Genomic DNA, 18,822 nt, shown 5'->3' with positions numbered 1-18,822 from the left:
GTCAATATTCCCAACAAGACGGGTCAAGACAACAACCCCAGATGAACAATACTACGGTGCATTTATCATCAGTGGAGAAAACCCCAGCATGTCGGAAGACTTTGTAATTGAACTAGAATTATGCGCCAATTGAAAATTTTCATTCCATTTGACTCCACTGTTACCTGAATGCACTACATCCTACGACATACAAAGGATGCAACGTGAACTTTCTCGCTGCGTAAGATCCCATCGAGTTCGAGGACAGGGATCAGTGCCAAAGCGGGACGGGTCAGGATGCAAGATTTGTAACGGTGTCATCAGAAAAAACGGTCATATTTACATGCATTGGCCCCCTCGGTCCCCTTCCTCTGCAATTCGCCGGAACTAGAGCCGGAGGATAGGGATGAAAACTCCGCAAAGGCGAAATATGGAGACTAATTCTACGTTAGAGGAGACAAGATCTAGGCCCAAATCCCTACATACGCATCCATATATAGGGCAAACTCTCACAGAAAGTCCCTCCGACTCACTGCTACGCTAGCCAGGGCAGCTTCTCGTATTGAGAAAACATCTCTTACAACGTACATACAGTGAGTGGCGTCGAGACTTGTAGAGTCTTGCCAAATCCACAAACACGAGATTTTGGCCAAAGACTTCAGCATCACTTTCTTCAGCTAATAGCTATAGCTGAATTCAATGTCACTGTTCTGTGTCTATTGGGAATGCAAGATACAGACTTATCTGAATCCTTTATCTCATACAACCCTATTGGCTTGTCATAGTAAACTTTAAGCTCCATAAGTATTGACACTTGTACCACGGACGAAGTAAGGAGATAGTATATATGTGTTAATTCCCTCAGCTCCCCTGTCTTTCTTATAACTACATACATACTCATGTCAGACTCGTAAGGTTTCATGCATCAGAGGGAACCCTATCCTCAGGGTATTAGAAAAAGTTGGCCGATCGAAGCATAAGAGACGAAATCAGTTAGTCAACTTATGCCGTTCAGACTAGGTATGTATACTCTTACGTTATTTATTTTTGTACCTTGTGGTTTGTAGGTCATCTTTTCTATTACAAGTAGCCTCTTGAGCAAGTAGATGTCTTATTTCTCCTGTGCTACGGAGTATGTCGAAAGCATCTACACGCCGTTTTGGTGACTAATAGAATAGCTTAGTTAGTTCTTTAGGATGACGAACTGTGAACGTGCATGCCTGATATGCAATGCAGAGCCACTAAAACTTGCATGTGTGCGATATCTAGGATGTTATTCAAAAGCCCGTCGGCGAAGGATTGACAACCTCAAGGTTTGGGGATATTGGGACTGCCGGCTTACATAGTACATTCGGGACCGAATGAGTTTGGCTTAGCCTGGTCAGGATCATGATCGGTAAGTGGGACGAAGCCATGTAGGTCCCTTATGAGGAAAGTCGGGTTTTGAGACCTCCCTGAAGCGGCAATAGAGGCGGCATCGACTGCGGCACAGCAACGCTAAGGCGGAGCTGCCGAAGCGGCTCATCGAACGGCTTCTACACCCGGCGTCGACAAGTTCATCCTTGCGTGTTTTGGAAGCTGTGACATTCTAGTTAACTACATTTTTTCCTCTACTAAAGATTGAGGGTTGCCTAAATGCTTACTATGTAGTAGACAGCCTGGTTCGAGCGGATGCGTAACATCGCTTAAACCCTTGTAGAATCCTTCGTCCGGAGCACACTTCTAAGAATGAAAGAGGTAAACACGTGTCGGATGATGGAATTTTTCTCTGAATTGCACTGAACGATCGAGATGGCATATATGTATTGAAGAATAATCCCAATTGTAGATGCTAGAGCTAGATATAATCTTGATACACTGTCGTCAAACTAATCAATCATCCTGGGAATGAACACTACCAACAGATCGTCAAACCAGCCCCGCTTAGAACGCATGGAGCTCGTGAGTTTGAAATCGATCAATGCGACTTCGCAAGGGTATGAAAGCTAATAGGGTTCATTGTGCGTACAGCCAACGTACGCCGTTTCACAATCTCTATTGGCATCGCGATCTGTCACTTCCCCGCGTGGAGACAGAGACCAGCCAGTACGAGCACCAACAAACGGAAGCCAAGGCCAAGTTCAAGATGGTCACAATCAAGTGACAGGCAAGAGAAAAAGGATAAGCCCAGGACATGCTTCAAAGGAGTCCAGCTCAAGATGTAATGGTCTCGTAAGTCTTCAAATCACAAGCATGTGTACATGAACTCAACTCACCTTGTCTTTAGACACAATACGCAGTTCCGGCATCTTTTCAGTCACCGCGGATAGTCCAGTATTCTCCCCTAAACCAAACATTACGAACCCCGCCCTCAAACGACATTGATGACCTACATGTGGACTCTCGATCAGAACCAGCATACCTAACAGTCGGAGCACCATGCGAAGCACAAATTTGTTCTCCTTGTTCGGTTCCTGGGACTGTCAGACAAATACCGGCGACTCAATTTTTGAACCATGTTCCCAACTTTGTATACCAATCAATCAATAAAGATGCTGCCATGAAACAAAACTACTTCCCAGGTAAGCATACATGCCGCTACTTACGCAAGCCCCTCCCATTGACCTTAAAACTTGGCAGACTCGACTTTCTTTCCAAGCCCAGCCATCACAGATACATGGGGAGAACTTCCTACTCCGGATCTATCTTCCTGGGATACCACCACTAAGCCACACAGTACTGAGAACAGAGCTACACCTATCATCGACAAACATGTGTCGCCCTTTGAAGCCGCTCTGGAAATAGTGGAGGTCGCATCGGACAGGAGTGCCCAAGATGTGCATGATGCCATCAGCACGGGAGATGGTCACGTCGAAACTCAAGTTCCTATTGAAGATCGCTTATCACAAGTTCTAAAGGCTGTCGACGCAGCTGGTTTTGATAGTCTGGACAGTGCCGTCATCGCATACTATCAAAGATCATCCAAAGGCAACGAATGGCTTCGGCAGGAACAGAGACTAAATCGTATGCGACGGCTACCTATTCTCTTGAAGGAGCTCCATCTTGCAGCACAAGGCTGGGGTCAATGGGAGCGGAGGAACTTCCAAGAACAAATCATTAAGAGCACAGAAGACATTCTCTTCGCTGAACTACAAGATCATCTTGCGGCGAGGCGGAGCTCTCCTCACGGCTCACCGTGCAGCGTTGAGCAGAGAGGTCAAGGCCGTCAACAAATGACTGAACATGACACAGATCCAGAGGCCGAGGTAAGTTCCCAAGAAGCATCAGACTCACCTTATAAAATGCTGACTACAAGTACAGCTTCCCAACACATGGACCTTGCTTACGTCTCTTTCGACAAGATACAGCAGCATAGCTTCTCAAGATTTACAAACCGATATGCCAAGATTAGTTAGCAAGTTCCTTGCAGCCGGCTCTGAATTAAATACTTAAAGCATTTTGGCTCTAAAATAAATATTTACCCTAATAAACACAACAGTAAATTATGGGCTAATGCATAGTTCCATGATAGATCACATGTGACCGAGGACTGGTTTGGTTGGAAGGTTGGCTGATGATCGACTGCTGTGCCCTACACGACCATTCCTCTACAACCTCCAATTAGTATTTAAAAGTGATCACAACGCTTAGAGTGTAGAGTGTGTTTATATGGCTTGTTGTGAGGGCTAGGAAGGCGGAGGTCTAGCCAAAATGTCATTGTACTGAGCAGATTGTACTGCACATCAACTTACTCTGTCCGTCATAATGACCAGCCCGAGTCCTTCCATACTCATTCTATGTAGTAGATTCAACACTGGTATGATTGATGGAACGATTGGTAATTTAACTGGGCAAGACTCGCCCTAATTGAGTAGAATTTTGCCCATTATCTTCATCTTCAATCTCGGCAGGGTTACCCGTCGAGCGATTTCTATTCATCGCGTTATTTTCTCTACCGCCATTAATGCTATCTTCATGGCCTGCTTTTCTCTGTTGACCTATACCTGCGTTTTGAGGGAAAACTTGTGCCCATAACCAAACGGCCTGATTAAAAACACGCTCGCACGCCGATATCTCGGCTCCGTTGCTCATCATTTGATCCATGGCAAGCTCATCGACGATTAACTTACAAGCATCCACGAACCGGCCAAAGTTTTCCGACTTCCAGTTCTCAATGAATGCTTCCCGGAGGGCGGTTGTGTGTTTATCTTTACGTATCGTTTGGCTGCTATATGCGCTTGGAGATGCGCTCGACGGCAAGCTGTAGGATGGAAGTGAAAAAGAGCTTCGTTCCGGTGTTGGCACCGATCGGGCAACAAATGAACCGGCGTATGAGAAAGAATTATAAAAGAGCTCAAAGAGAGTCAGCTTGTGGTCATATCAAAAGGATCAATCATGAAGCAACTTACAATCTCGACAGCCCATAGCAATACCATGCCCTCAAGTAACGTGGCAGACGCACATGATGCGCTGTTGAACAGATCGATGAAGCTTTTGGTAGCCGGTCTCGGTTCATCCAAGCCCACTTCAAGTCCATACTCGTGCTTAGTAGCTTCAAGGAATTCCAGCTCTTTCTTCATATTGCTTACGGCAGAGCAAAGCAAATCTAAACACCGAAATGTTGAGTCGTGTTCCAGGTTTGCAGTTTCTGGTATACGGATCTTGCCTATTAGCGCTCCAGTGAAAGGAACAAGTGATCGCGAGATGTATCCAATCTGGGCCAGCCATTGATTGAAGGCATTCTCACTCAGCGATCCAGAGCCTGCATGTGCCAAGAAGCTATGTTGAACAGCATTGGTCAATACATTCTCAGATTGGCCAAGCAAGTGTTGGGCCAACGAAGGCGGTTCTAAACGTTGAGATGTACGAGATGGCGAAGGCCGTGGATGATGTCCGACTGACATCGTTGCACTCGGAGGACGATTCGAGAGACGACGGACCATGAGATCAGGGTGTGGTCTTGCACCATTCCATATCGCGGGAGGTTGCTGTTGCTGCGCATTGTGAACCAGGCTTCCACTTGCCAGAAGTTCTTCCCCCTCAGTTGTCGCAATAAAATCCTTGCATTGCATCAAGTGATCTGCTTGACGAGTTGCATTTTTCGCTCGGACGAAGCCACAACTTCTGCATCGGACTCTTGCGCACTGTTTTCCGTCAGACAATTGTTCAAAAGTTCTCGCTGACATGCATGTTGGTCACATACCTTGTGATCAAGACTATCATCAAAGAACTCGTCAAAGTACTTGCTCATGTCAAGCGTTGATCGTATCCGTTGCATGGTAGGGACTTCTGGATTTGGTCCCAGATGGAGGAGATTCGAATTGTCAAAGCCGTAAGACTCAGCGAAAGCTCTCCTACCAGTGGCGTTGTATGGGTTTGTTGGGGCCAACTCTTGACCATTTCCAGCCGCCCTCCACGCCACGTATTCAGGGCAATTCTGGAGGTGCCCCTGACAGTCTTGTCAGTCTGGCTGATCAAGAATGGGGTAGAAAAGATTCTGACCTTTTTGCGGCTTAGGACTTTTGCACTACCTTGCCAGCGACCGCAATGTAAGCACTCAACTGTTTCCCCTAGATTTGCACTATCGACGGGTCTAAACTGTGACATCTCTTAACGACTATTCTTCCGAGACGCCATGGGCTTACATGTTACATACCTGATCGTGTGTGTAGGTGTCAGCTGGGCGGGGCATGGTATCCTGGAGACGATCCAACACCTGAACCGATGAGGGAATGGATAAATATCGTGTCAATTACAAGATGTAAATGTAAATGTAAATGTACGTTCACTTATAAAAGGGCCCGTTCCTTTGCCACGGAGCAGAAGGAAGGGGTGGGTCTAAGACTAGAGTATCAGGGTAGGTTAGTAGCTTCGATGCGGGTGAAAACAAGCTAGCTGTCGCCATGGCCCATGTAATAGTAACGGGGTTGTGTTATTTACCTGTTATTACGGAGGATCCTCGTATACTAGCGGGTACTACCATTACGGATATTAAGTGCCGTTGTTAAGCATTAATCTTCCGGCTGCCATGAGGATCGTAATCCTTGTCGGTTCGTTTTAGGGGCCTCCGGGTATCAGAAGAATTAGCCGGTAAAATCATAAGAGACGAAACTAGCAGGGCAGTTTATGCTATGGATGACCTCTTGTGTGCTAAAGGAAGAAGAAGTGGGCTGCTTAGCAGGTATTGCTTTTGTATTGTGTAAGAACAAGGTTACTTCTTGACGGTGGTGGGAATTTGGTCGACTATGTACATACCTGCTGAACCGACCATTTAGTTATCTCTCCCAAGTCTCACCTCGCACTTTATGATATTGAGAATCGGAGTTCTGTAAGCCAAAGCGTCGTTCCGGATTTAGGAGGGCACCATCAAGTTAAGCTCATGCTACCCACAATTAGCCGCTTAATGGATTCAAGACACGTCAATTCGTAAATATGTACATCACATCTGAGGGCAGACTGTTCAACGTCTTTAGAGCATGGCGATTGAAGGCACCACGGTTGGATAATTTAACAGTATTGGTATTTTGAATCTCTTTTTAAATGCTAGAATGAACTATTGCACAATGGGAGTTGGGTTTTGTTTGACGACCTTCTTAACTCTAAGGGGCAAGGGGCTCGCCGTCCTTGATCTTCCTCGCACCGTACTTCTCGAGACGGATACCCTGGATAGCGATGAAGCCAGTGGTGTCCTGAGGGGTCCAGTTCATGTCGAGGGTGTCCATGCTGCTCTCATCCTCGGAGTAGAGGTTGGAGGTCTCGCTGGATCGTCCGACGACGTAGGCGTTACCCTTGTAGGCGACAAGGCTCACCTTACCCTCAACCTGGCGCTGAGAGAACTTGATGGCGTGCTCGACAAGCTCACGCTCAGGGCTGAAGTACATGCCTGTTTGGGAGTTAGAACATCAAATCTGGGTGTTGTATGTGAGTTTGGCTAAAGATGACTGACCGTTGTAGATGCAGGCTGACCAGTCTTGAGTAAGACGGTCTCGGATGGCTCGCACCTTGGAGTCAAGGACAAGTCCCTCAAGGTCGATGTGGGCCTGTCGGAGGATGGTGAGACCGGGGGTGTCTGTGGAATTAGTGTTAGTGGTGTCTTCAAGTGACTGACTGGACCAAATCTCGTCACATACCGTAGCAACCTCGGCTCTTGAGACCTAAAAATTGTTAGCAAATGATACAATTGATGTTGAAGCCATTTATATCCAAGGTAGACTCACCAATGAATCGAGACTCGACAATGTCGACACGTCCAATACCGTTGACTCGGCCGATCTCGTTGGCCTCCTTGAAGATCTCGAGGGATCCGGTTATGACCTTGCCGCCAACCTCGAGCTTGACGGGAACACCCTGCTCGAAGTGGATAGTGAAGGGGGTAGGCTCATCGGGGGCCTTCATGGGGTCTGAAGATGGACGTTAGCATCTACTAGTCCTGGTGATATCCAAACCCGACTTACCAACTGTGCGCTTCCACATGTCCTTGGGGGGCTCAAGCTCAGTCTGCTCGAGAATCTGACTGGGTCAGTACGGTGCACGAAACATTTGAGAAACGTAGGAAGCTTACACCGGCCTCGTAAGAGCAGTGGATGATGTTGTCGTCCATGGACCAGGGGGCCTTGGGGGTAGAGCTGACGGGGATGTTCTGCTCGGAGGCGAACTTGAGCAGATCGGCACGTCCACTATACGGTCGTTAGCTTGGTCGCGAGCGAGCAATTGGGGACGGTAACGAACGCGAATCGGTTGTAGAACTCAGGCATGCGCCAGGGGGCGAGAACCTTGAGGGTAGGGTCGCAAGCCTTCCAGGCGAGCTCGAATCGAACTTGACTAAAAAGATGTAAGTACTATGCCAGAGCTATGTTGAAAAGAGAGGCGTACTCGTTCTATAAATGTTAGCATGACAAACTTGACTAGTGGAATTGAACAACTTACACCCTTGCCGGTACCTAAAGAGATAGGAAACCCGTATTAGCAAGTTCTCCATACAGATAGCTAGCTCTCAATTGAGCAAAAGGTCGCTTACATCCGTGACTGAGAATTGTGCAGTTGTGCTCCTTGGCGACCTTGACCATGGCCCTGGCGATGACGGGGCGGGCAAGACTGGTTCCGAGGAGGTCTTCTCGATGTTAGCTGGATCTTCAATAAGAATATAAGTCGGATATCGCGTCTTACATCGGTCCTCGTAGATGGCGTTGCCTATAATGTCGAGTGTCAGTAAGCTGTTGAGCAGTCAGAACAAAAGGGATTGGACGTACACTGGACAGCAGGCCAGACAAGCTCGTCGATAAGCTCCTGCTGAACATCGAGGATGATCATGCGCTCAGCACCGAGCTTCTCAGCCTTGGCCTTGACAGCGTCGAAGTCCTCCTCCTGACCGCAGTCGGCAAGGAAGCAGACAACCTGGTAGCCCTGGAGGACCAACCATCGGAGGATGGTGCTGGTGTCGAGACCTAATCATATGGTGAGTATCGAAGTCAAGGCGACTTTTTAAAGTTTTGCTCGACTTACCACCAGAGTAGGCACTAGGATTGGGTTAGCTATCAGTTGACTGGCTACTTGTAGAGGAGGTATTCTGGCTGGACGAGAGAGAGAACTTACAGGCAAACACGTTCAGCAGCCATTGTGATGATTTCTTGGTGTCAAAAAGTGACCTGAATAGGCAAGTGCGAGAGATGGACCCAAAAGTTTGGTACGAGAAACAAAGCAGCTCGATATCAGGAATGGAAGTCGGCAAAGGTGCGGGCAGAGCAGCAGAGCAGCAGAGCCTTAGAATAGTATCTCCAGCTCCGAAGACGGCCCCTCCACTCGAGTCATGACTTTTGTGGGGTCTCTTCGATATCATCAGGGCCGCTCAACCCTACCCATGTCTCAATTTGGGACTCAATCGAAAGATTACTGGATTTACTGAAGCAATCATGGATGAGATTGGATAGTGAATGAGTCGTGTGGATGTCTCTTTGTACTACAATTCACTTCTACCTTGACTCAACAGTCAGTACTTGGATCCAGTCCAGACATCATCATTTAGCTATTCATCTTGGGCAACAAGAGAAGCAAGACTTCTACAATCTTACAATGTGTATCTTTTCAATTTCTCTACCATGATATGACTATACTCGTATCAGCTGAGCTCAACGCCACTATTCCTCCTCATGAGCAGAAAAAAAAAGACCCCTCAAAAGGCGGGAGCTTAAAGATTAGTAGCACCAGTGGTGGGGGAATAGAGTACCTATCAGTGACGTATAAGCAGATAAGCCCAACACCCCGCAGTTATGGAAAGACCGCGTGATAAGCGATAAGCCGGTCTCAAGCGCCTGTTGATAAGCCGTTCAACTTCCGCGACTTTCTCCACAAATTTCCCCAGACACAAGCAAGTGACGGCGAGTCATAGTATTCGTACATCAACAGATCAACATCAATATTTCTGTTTCACTCCTCACCCGACTTGTCCGAAAGGCGCATATCAAAAGGAACAAGACTCCTTGTGCCCAGCCGGCTGGCTCAGTATGCTGCCATGATTTCGTCTTCCGCAAGGTCAATTCGGCAACGCATGCCTACCGCCTCTGTAATTCTCCGATCATGTTCTAACCCCAGCTTACAACGATGTATGTCTCAATGGAGGGGACCTAGACAATCGCAATGGGTCTACAGAAGTACAGGAACTAGAATGGTGTCAAGACGGAGTATACATTCTCAAAAGGTAACGGATGATGAAATTGCGACTCTTGCCCGTCTCCATCAACATCCACTATCCCTGGCGGACCTGGTGAGGTATGTTTCAACAGTCACTCTTATCTACGTAAACTAACTAAACCTAATCACATAGACACGGCCGTCCACCTCTTTCATCCGAATCTCTCCTCTCTTCCGCCAACTTTGCACTCTCCCTCCTCCCAGTGCGCCTCGCCCACCGTATCCAAGCTCTACGCAACCTCCCCTACATCGTCGTCGCGAACCCAAACATCTCTCGCATCTACAACAACTACCTTCACTCTCTATCCATCCTTCTCCCCTACTGGCACGCGACCCGCGAGGGACGACCAATCTCGACCCTCGAGGATGAAGTACACTTCACCAATGTCCTTGCCGAGCTCGTGGCGACGCATACGGATACGATCCCCATTCTCGCAAAAGGCTTTCTCGAATGTCGGCGATACATATCTCCCGAGGAGGTAACTCGATTCCTTGATCAGCATCTCCGCGCTCGAATTGGTACACGACTTATCGCAGAACAACACATCGCACTGCACTTTAGTTCCCAGCCGCATTTCGATCCGAGTGCCAGCCCAACGCCATGTCCTGAACACCCTTCATATATCGGAGTCATTGACACAGCTCTTCGTCCAGCGCAAATAGTGGAATCATGTGCTGGTTTTGTCGCCGACATCTGTGAGCTACGTTATGGCGTACGACCTCTGCTATACATCCGCGGCGAACCGGACACGACGTTTGCATTCGTGCCTATGCATCTCGAATACATCGTCACCGAACTTCTCAAGAACGCCTTCCGAGCTACAATCGAGAACAGATCCAACGAACCAGTAATTGTTACCATCGCTCCAGAGCCAGCTTCGCCTAAAGATTCGTCAACATCCACTTCAAGTCTGCCTGCCGAGAACAAACAAAGCGATACGAATACGGAAACCATACGCCCTCTCGATGACAATGCCCCAGGTGTCACAATCCGTATTCGCGATCGCGGTGGTGGCATCCCGCCAGAGGTCACCCCCAATATCTGGTCATACTCATTTACAACTTTCTCCGACGACGTCGACGATTTCCCTGGAGACGCCAACGGCAATGATGGCGGGCTCAGCGCCATATCCACTGCTAGCACTGGTGGCAGTTCCATCGCTGGTCTTGGCTACGGATTGCCTCTGAGCAGGGCTTATGCTGAATATTTTGGCGGGGGAATTGCGGTGCAGAGTTTGTATGGATGGGGAACGGATGTGTACTTGCGGTTGAAAGGCGTGGGAAACCTGGATAAGCAGTAGTAGATAATAACCCTATTTTGGATGTAAGCGGAACTTGCCAGGTTACTATGGTATGACATGAGGAGTTGTGAGATACGGCATTGTATCTACCCATCAAGATATGTTGGAGGGGTAGACTAATTCTATGATCGATCAAACATTAAGCTCAACTTTACAGATCGGTACTTACAAACCGTGACTCTTATGATGCACGTTACGCGAAACACGACAACCAGACGACATTGGCAATTTCACATATTTCACAGTAGACCCGACAAGTCAAGGGTACATCACATGGAACGTGGATTTGGCAATAGATAGCATTAACGTAGGTAAGTTATTGAAACAAAAACCAATAGCCAGCCATTGTACCATTAAGAGATAATAAGAGATGTAACATTTTTACAGTAAACCAATAGTATAAAATTTCCAAGGAACGACTCCCATTTCTGCCCATTAATATCATCAAACGCCCGCCAGTATTCTCACTTTCTCGTTTTAAGAACACTAATGTTTCCATCATGCTCTGGTTTTTGCTAGCAACTCTACCCGAGAACAAGTAGATGACTTTGCGACACGCTGTATAAACCCAGTAAAAGGTATGTACCCAAGATTAGAGTATAAAAACACAAATTTCCACATTTCTCTAATATTCAAATCACATGTTCTCGAGCTCATGGTCAATCTGTCGATCCATGAACGTGCGGCGCTCGCCAACAAGCTCGGTCTGAAGACGTTGTTCCACAAGAGCGCGGACTTGCTTCTTGGTCACGGTATCAAGATCAACCTCGCAGAGAACAGAGCGGATTGACTCAACGATAGCCATGTCGGTGGGACCGCCCTGGCCGTGCTGGAAGTCAAATGATGACTGTGATCGCATGGCATCAGGCATAGGAGAGCGGGAGCCACTGCTGAAACCCAGAGCAGTGCCTGATCTGCTGTGACCGCCACCGGTAGCAGGGGAAAGGTTGGCCTGGCCACGAAGGTTGGCAACACTGGGGTGCTGGCCAGGGTAATCTTGGTACGGTGACTGGCTGCGCATATCCTGGACACCTGTGCCCATAGACATCATGGATTGACGGTGCTGCATGGGTGATTCTTGGAAGCCCATGGTGGATGTGCGGCCGTTGTTGAAAGCAGGAGAAGGAGGCATGTAAGTGTTGCGGCCGGGCATGCCAGTCAAGACAGAGCCCTGGGGACCGGCAGAGTACACAGACTTGATCTCATCAAGCTCGTAGTTGTCGCCGTAGGAATAATCAGTCTTCTCCTGGTAACCGCCACGACGTCCGGGAAGGTTGTTGGCCATGGCATAGTCGTCCCAGCGCTGCAGAGGAATAGAGCGAGGATCGAAGCCCTCATCGTCAACAGCAACAACCTGCTTGTCACCCTTCTCTCCAATGACGATACGGGTGTTACCCCACGAGAAGTTGTCCTGGTTCCAGAAGGAGTAGAGGGGAAGGATGAAGGAGTAGATAGGGAAAGCAAGGATGTAGATGATCATCCATCCGATATGTTGCCACTGTCTCTTAAGAATGAAGATGAGAGCCTGGAGACCATAGACGGCAGCAATCATAGCAATAGAAATGTAGGGAATGGGTCCAGTGCCGGTAGCCAGGATGTAGATGAGGTAACCAATGTAGACAGTGGTGGAGGGGAGAATGATAGTACCGCAAAGATCAATAAACACAACGAAGCGCATACTGAAACAGCAGAAACCACAGAGCTCCTTAAGTTGCATAAGTTCAACCAGGTTGTGGATGGTCGAGTTAATCCATCGTCGACGTTGAGACAATAAAACACTCCAAGACTCAGGAGCAGCAGTCTTGCATTGAGCATCGGGGATAAACTTGTAGGACATCTCGGGGAAGTACTTGGTCATAAGGGTAGTGAGATAACGATCCTCACCAAGAGACAGCAGGTTCTTCTTATGGAGGGTGTCGACGTCGCAAACACTGTAGTCCTTGATAACACCGTCAGAGATAATCAGGGGCTTGCCCTTATCAACGCTTCGAAGACGGTACATAGTGAAACTGGGACGAGTTAGCTAGATCAAAAACATCAAGGTCAAAAAGAAACTTACCATCCAGGCAAACAAGTAACACTGCCGAAGAGAGACTCGAAAGCCTTGGCAAGATGATGAGAAATGAAATACTCGTAAACTTGGATCATGGTCCACCAAGTCTTCTCATCGTTCTCCAGAGTGGTTTCACCACAAATACCAGCAATCTTGGCATCGTGAGCACAAGCGGCAACAAGACGGTTCAGAGAATCTTCCTCAACGCAGGTATCGGCATCAACCATGAGAAGGTACTCGTACAATTCAGGGTCCACACCAATGATGTTATTGACCTGATGGAACATCTCGAGCTCGAGGGGAGACATAGGGGAGCGGTGGTGGACACGGTTGAGGAAGCTCATAAGGAGAATCTGGGAGTCACGCTTTCCACGGTTACCAGGCTTAGACTTGGACTGTTCAGACTCCTTGCCAACCTTGACGACAACGATGTAAGGAACAACGTTGCCTTCAAACTCGTACAAGCCAGAGTAAACTTTGCCGTAGTTAAGCTGCTCGGCACTGTTGCCAACAGACTTGAAGGGAAGCGCGGGAGGATCAACCTTGGGATCAACGCCGAGAATGTCGAGGACAATCTTGGGTGTAGGACGATCGTTACCTTCACCAACGACGACACCATCACAAATAACGCAGATAAGTTTACGCTTGTTGTCGTACTGAAGAGCCGTCAAAGAGTCCAGTGCCTTTCGAAGAGAATCTTCGCCCTCAGTGTAGACAGGCACCTGGCAGATAACAAACTTATCCTGGGGCGAAGGGCGTCGCTTGGAACCGAACTGTAGAGCAGCGAGGAACTTGACACCGGTGACGATACAGATAATGACAGCAAAAGCCAAAAGAAGCCAGTTGTTGACTCGGCATCGGGGAGAGTCACGGAAATCGGTGATACCTTTGAACGCAATGTTTTGAATACAGGTCCAACTGTTCTTAAGGTTGGCGGCCACAGTTTCGTTCTTTGCGTTGGCGATGAGAGAGTCAAGGTCACTCTTGATGTTGGTACCGGGGCTGTTCTTCCACAAGTTGACCATATCCTCGTTAAGGAACTTGTACGTATCAAAGTTGTCGTGGACATCCAGAGTGTTCAAGTAGTCAGTGAGGTCGTAAACCTGGTTGCCGTACATGGCCCATGGGTGTTGCTCGCTACCCTCACCCTGGCTCTTGACAGTGCTCTCTTTCCAAACAAGGTCACCATGGTAGTATTCCTTGATCTTGGGTTGGAACTTCTGCCAGAACCAGTCAGGGTCATTGAGGGCACTGGTACGGTCACGAGTGTAGAAACCAGAGATATGTTGAGCAAGAGGGTTGTTGAGAGTCTCGTTGTAAGTGAGCTGAATGGTCTCCTTGATGCCAAGGCCTCTGCAGGCCCTGTTGAGGGGAGGCATGAAGTAGTTGTCCATGACCATACCAGCGAGAGGCAACATGTTCGTCTTGGTGGTCTTGATGCTGGTATCACTGTGCTGCTGTCGCCAGAAGTCGGTGATATCGTAAACCTTGCCAAAAATAGCAACCCAGAAAGCGTCTTCGTCTTCTGCATGACCAGCAACCTCCTTGACGTTCCATGCTTTGTCGGCGTTGGGGCACAAAAGCTTTCCAAAACCGATAATCCAGAAGATAATCAAACCGTTAAGGAAAAGGATAATGAAGAACAGAACAAACTTTTCACGCCAAGCCATACGGACATCAGGTCGTCGCATGCGTCCAACAAACTTGAGAAGAGGTGAAGGAATCCAGAAAGTCATGGCCCAAACAAAGCCAACCCAGGCCCGTCGGCCAAACGTCAGGGGCTTGGTTTCGATCTTCTTGTCCTTGGCAAGCTCTCCATCAAGCACACCAGTGAACTCTCCATCCTCATTGTAGTAAACCTGTCCCTTGTAGGTGTCACCCTTGTTACCGAGACCGTAGTCACCGGCGGCGGGCGGACCGCTGCGCATGGCAGATGGGGCAACCGAAGGTGCTGATTGAGGATTCAGGTGAGGGTGTTGGTTGAAGGTAGCTTGGCTCATGTTACCTTGGCTGAAGTTCCGGGTATGCATGAGGTGATCATTGCTGCCATTCAAGCTGTTGTCCATAGCGGGAGCAGGGAAGAAGCCGCTACCATTAGGTGGGTTGGCTGAGTAACTTGTGTCAAAACCGGATGTGAACGGATTTTGACCCATGCTTTGGAGACTATGGGCGGGCTTGATGTCAAGCATGCTCTCTGCCTCCCACCAAGGACCCTCGCGGACCCAGATTCTCTCCTTGCCAATGAAGACTTCACCGTTGCTCCATCCTCTCTCAAGCATCCAGGTCTCAATGCCGTCCTTGCCATCCTTGCAGCCTAGTGCACCGTAACGACCAACGAACTCATCGACATCAAAGTCGGCTGTGTAGTCGAGACTTCGGTTGCGACGGTTAGCCCACTCGGGAAGTCGCCAAGAACGAAGCTGTCGAGAGATGGTGCCAGCTGACCACGCGGAGGTGATGGCGGGGAGCGTAGCCAAATTGGCAGGAGAATCATCTGTGGGGTGCAAAGAAAGGTGAAACCAAGCACGGCTAGCACTCAGAAGACCTGGTAGGTCAAAACGACCGGCTCGGCCCAAATTGATACCCTGGCCCTCGACGGGAAACAACAACTTCTTGATGAAGCTGTCTTCCTCAGAAGCATAGGCAGCCTTCTCCAGAATGACTTCTCGCCTCTCTATATCATGTTGGCGGTCTCGGCCCTGAGGACCGGTCATGATGCCCAGATCAGGTGCGACGTCGGCGACGGCTTGCTGCATCTCACGAACGACAGAAGACGAAGCCGGGGGGATCTCGACACCATCTTCAATCATCTCAGCGTTGATGCCCAGAGTGTCGTCGAAAATAGTTCGCATGGCCAAAGCCCTGCCGAGAGCGGGCTCAGGCACCTCAACAACGGTGATGGCAACAGTGTCACCATCCTCGTTTTCATTAGGGGTACGAACGCCACGGCCATCGACAGACTCATCGCCATCTCTAATACGGAGCATCTGAGCGGCGATGGCAGCGTTGGCCTTGGAAATGACCCAGTCAACGAGAGCTTCATACAAGCCAGCAACAAGTGTTCTTCGATCCTCAGTGCTCAACTGTTGCATGAGAACTTCTGGTTCCATACCAAGAAGACCGCTAACATCTTCGCAGATCTCCTCGAAATCGTCGGAATCGGCATCGTAGTCGAGGGTGTTGCCAAGCTTGAGAAGTCCGGCCAGTGTGGAGATAAAGCTACGATGAGCAGATCCCTTGATACCGATCTCCTTGAGTGCCTGACGGAAGTCGTCGGCAGCAGCACCGTCATCGGCTGTGATGAGATAGGATGGAGGCTCGTAGGTGCCTGAGCGAGCAAGGAGAGCATACGCTGAAGGTGACTTGAGGCCTAGGAACTCTCGTTCGGCGGGTGTTGAGGCGGATGTGAGCAGGTAGTAGAAAACGTCAAAAGCACGATAGCCAGCCTCAGCAGGAACGTTGAGTAGTCCATTCTCTGTATCGATTCCGCCTTGCGACAAGGCCAGAGTAGCTCCTGTAACACTTCCTCCCAAGCTCAATGTCAGTGTAACGCCAAGGGCAATCTGTCGTGGAGCCGAAGCGTTGTAGGGAGTGACGCATCGGAGAAACGGTTGTACAGCCTCCAATGACTTGTAAATGGATGCGGGGATAGCAAACGGGAATGTGTTAAGGAACGGCACGAGAAGCGAGGGAGTTGCCTGGTGGAGTGAACTATAATGGATTAGCGATGGCGACAATGGTCCATACTGGAAGAAACATACCCTAAAATCACACAGCCATCCTCAGCACGACGCCTGGCATGCTCCCAAGCTCGAGCAGCGAGAGTAGCATCAACAGTAGCACCAGCTTGGGCAGCTGTGAGCCATGTGTTGACGACCAGACTGGTACCGGCGTCGAGCTGATAGGGTTGAGAAGACAGGTAGATGTTATGAATGGCATTCAGGAGAGTCGTGGTGGACATCTGCTGGGGGACTTGAGGACCACCCATAGCCTCAGAGGCCATCGAATACATGGACATTCGTCTCGCCATGGTCGATGAAAGTGATGCCCTCGATGGGGACAATCACAGGATATTGCACGTTGCGATGTAGATGTAGTACACGGGATTGGGTTTTGGTGTTGGTTTCAACGACCGAGTCTAAGTGCAACAAAGTATATGGTGCAAAGGATATTACGTCGAAAAATCGAAAGAGGAACGACAGACGATAACAATTAGATGTATGAGCGAATGGATATGATAGCGATCGACTCCCCAGCAATTGAGGCGTGCAGGAAGATGGTCGAATGATGGGATCAAGGTTTCGGTCGCTAGGCAACGCCGCCCTCCTTTTTGCCTGATCGGATGAAGTATCACGGCCTGGGCGACAGTGAATACTGTGTAAAGGGAGGTTGGTGATGATAGTCAGTAATTAAGATAAAGTAGCGATTGATGAAAAGAAGACACAGCCAAAGCGAGTGAGGCCGGTCAGTAAAGTTGTAGCGAAAACAGATAACGACAAGACAAGACGAGACGCTCACGTAGAATTGAAGAAACGACTGGGTCTTGTTCAGGGTGGTCTAGTCTGAAGGACAGGCGAGGTAGAGGTAGCAGTAGCAGTAGCGGGCGGCAGCAGGTCGAGCAGTATGGCCTAGTGCCGTTGTAGCGTGCCCCAGCAAAAAAGGGCGACTCCGAAAATGGATACACCTGATGATGCACTGTGTACGGCGAGACGTTCAATCCAAGCGCGCACTATTTCATGTCTAACGTCCCATCTTGATACTTTTAGCGACTGGACGTGGCGCTTCAGGCGGGCTTTGCTCTGTAAAGGGGTCATCTAACTGGTCAAGGGCACGATGGATCTAATATCTCTCGACAAACACAGCACAATCAACATAAGCCATCAAGAGACAACGGGGAATATCACAGCTCCATTGTATTCTTCTGAAAACTCAATGCCAAACCAGCACGCGACACTGTACAGCACTGTACTGACTGTCACTCCTAAATGGATATGTCCATCGCATATCTAAACTTGGAACACACGACCGTACCATCACCAGTCGGGGTAAGGGGGCCGACCCGAGGGCAGGGCAAAGAACCTTGTGTTTAGTAAGGATTGGGTCCGGATTGGAGTTGAGTGGTGTGTGGGTCAAAGCCAAATACGAGGGTCGGGCCAATTCATTCAATCATTCACTTGCATTGACTACGCGTCCCTGAGAGAAAAGTCTCGCGATGCACGACCTGCAGGTTATTCAGCTAGCCAGCTTTGTGTATACACAGACTTGCTTGCATATGATATATTCAAGTTTGTGATCTATAATGATGATTAAAAAAAAAGTCTGTGTCTCTTCTGTTGTAGTACAGTAAGGCTTTGGTTACTCGTACACCTAGGTATACGTTACACATATCACACAACCCAAGTTTTCGGCTTGCATGTGGTTACACCCAACTCTCAGGTTGTCCACCAGCCTGGTCATATCAATCGGGAAAACAAGGGCAGACGTGAGCAAAGATCGAGAAATCACATCACCCCGAAAATCTTATCTAGTTGTGGTTCAGTCCAGGAGAACCCATATCCTGTCACAGATCTACAGGTAACAGTTCTTTTTCCAAGCTGTTGTCTTTTGACTTTCTACCTTGATCTGCGGTTACCATGACCCTCTTATTATTGATAGAGTTCCATCACTGTGTAGCATCTGGTATAGCATACCGACAGCCAGCCGAGCGCTCAGGGCACGTAGAGCGTCAACGCCCGTCTATACAATGGATCATGAATAGCTTGAGCGGGAGTTTAGTTTAATTTATTGCTAGCAGGTAGCATTAACTGCAACGTCCGCTGACAG

At 48.8% G+C, this 18,822-nt stretch overlaps 5 protein-coding genes across 5 annotated transcripts; 2 read left to right on the top strand and 3 right to left on the bottom strand.

The window, feature by feature from the left end:
• The first annotated feature begins 2,167 nt into the window (after window positions 1–2,167).
• On the top strand, window positions 2,168–3,799 carry EDB82DRAFT_487142 (uncharacterized protein). The gene is made up of 3 exons (XM_065608303.1): window positions 2,168–2,540; window positions 2,599–3,224; window positions 3,280–3,799. The coding sequence occupies exons 1-3, from the start codon at window positions 2,519–2,521 to the stop codon at window positions 3,409–3,411; spliced, it is 780 nt and encodes a 259-aa protein (XP_065465616.1). The 5' UTR covers window positions 2,168–2,518; the 3' UTR covers window positions 3,412–3,799.
• EDB82DRAFT_52224 (uncharacterized protein) lies at window positions 3,588–5,430 on the bottom strand. The gene is made up of 3 exons (XM_065609098.1): window positions 5,162–5,430; window positions 4,368–5,102; window positions 3,588–4,311 (listed from the first exon to the last, which is right to left on the bottom strand). Exons 1-3 carry the CDS (start codon window positions 5,234–5,236, stop codon window positions 3,802–3,804), a joined length of 1,320 nt encoding a protein of 439 aa, XP_065465615.1. The 5' UTR covers window positions 5,237–5,430; the 3' UTR covers window positions 3,588–3,801.
• A 1,026-nt stretch (window positions 5,431–6,456) lies between these two features.
• On the bottom strand, window positions 6,457–8,854 carry EDB82DRAFT_487136 (argininosuccinate synthase). The gene is made up of 14 exons (XM_065608302.1): window positions 8,551–8,854; window positions 8,461–8,474; window positions 8,208–8,402; window positions 8,125–8,148; window positions 7,976–8,068; window positions 7,885–7,898; window positions 7,831–7,835; window positions 7,687–7,779; window positions 7,520–7,634; window positions 7,413–7,467; window positions 7,176–7,358; window positions 7,089–7,112; window positions 6,905–7,027; window positions 6,457–6,841 (listed from the first exon to the last, which is right to left on the bottom strand). Exons 1-14 carry the CDS (start codon window positions 8,571–8,573, stop codon window positions 6,558–6,560), a joined length of 1,245 nt encoding a protein of 414 aa, XP_065465614.1. The 5' UTR covers window positions 8,574–8,854; the 3' UTR covers window positions 6,457–6,557.
• Window positions 8,855–9,217: 363 nt separating this feature from the next.
• EDB82DRAFT_487133 (branched-chain alpha-ketoacid dehydrogenase) lies at window positions 9,218–11,257 on the top strand. The gene is made up of 2 exons (XM_025730408.2): window positions 9,218–9,723; window positions 9,779–11,257. Exons 1-2 carry the CDS (start codon window positions 9,467–9,469, stop codon window positions 10,944–10,946), a joined length of 1,425 nt encoding a protein of 474 aa, XP_025589536.2. The 5' UTR covers window positions 9,218–9,466; the 3' UTR covers window positions 10,947–11,257.
• Window positions 11,258–11,583: 326 nt separating this feature from the next.
• Window positions 11,584–17,029, bottom strand: EDB82DRAFT_520569 (chitin synthase-domain-containing protein; the record flags this gene model as incomplete). The annotated part of the gene is made up of 3 exons (XM_025730409.2): window positions 11,584–12,955; window positions 13,006–16,710; window positions 16,761–17,029. 3 exons carry the CDS (start codon window positions 17,027–17,029, stop codon window positions 11,584–11,586), a joined length of 5,346 nt encoding a protein of 1,781 aa, XP_025589537.2.
• Window positions 17,030–18,822: the final 1,793 nt, after the last annotated feature.

This window comes from Fusarium venenatum (genome assembly GCF_020744135.1).
Source record: "Fusarium venenatum strain MPI-CAGE-CH-0201 chromosome Unknown EDB82scaffold_1, whole genome shotgun sequence".
Lineage (NCBI taxonomy): Eukaryota > Fungi > Ascomycota > Sordariomycetes > Hypocreales > Nectriaceae > Fusarium > Fusarium venenatum.
This window is presented reverse-complemented; position numbering and strand designations above follow the sequence as displayed.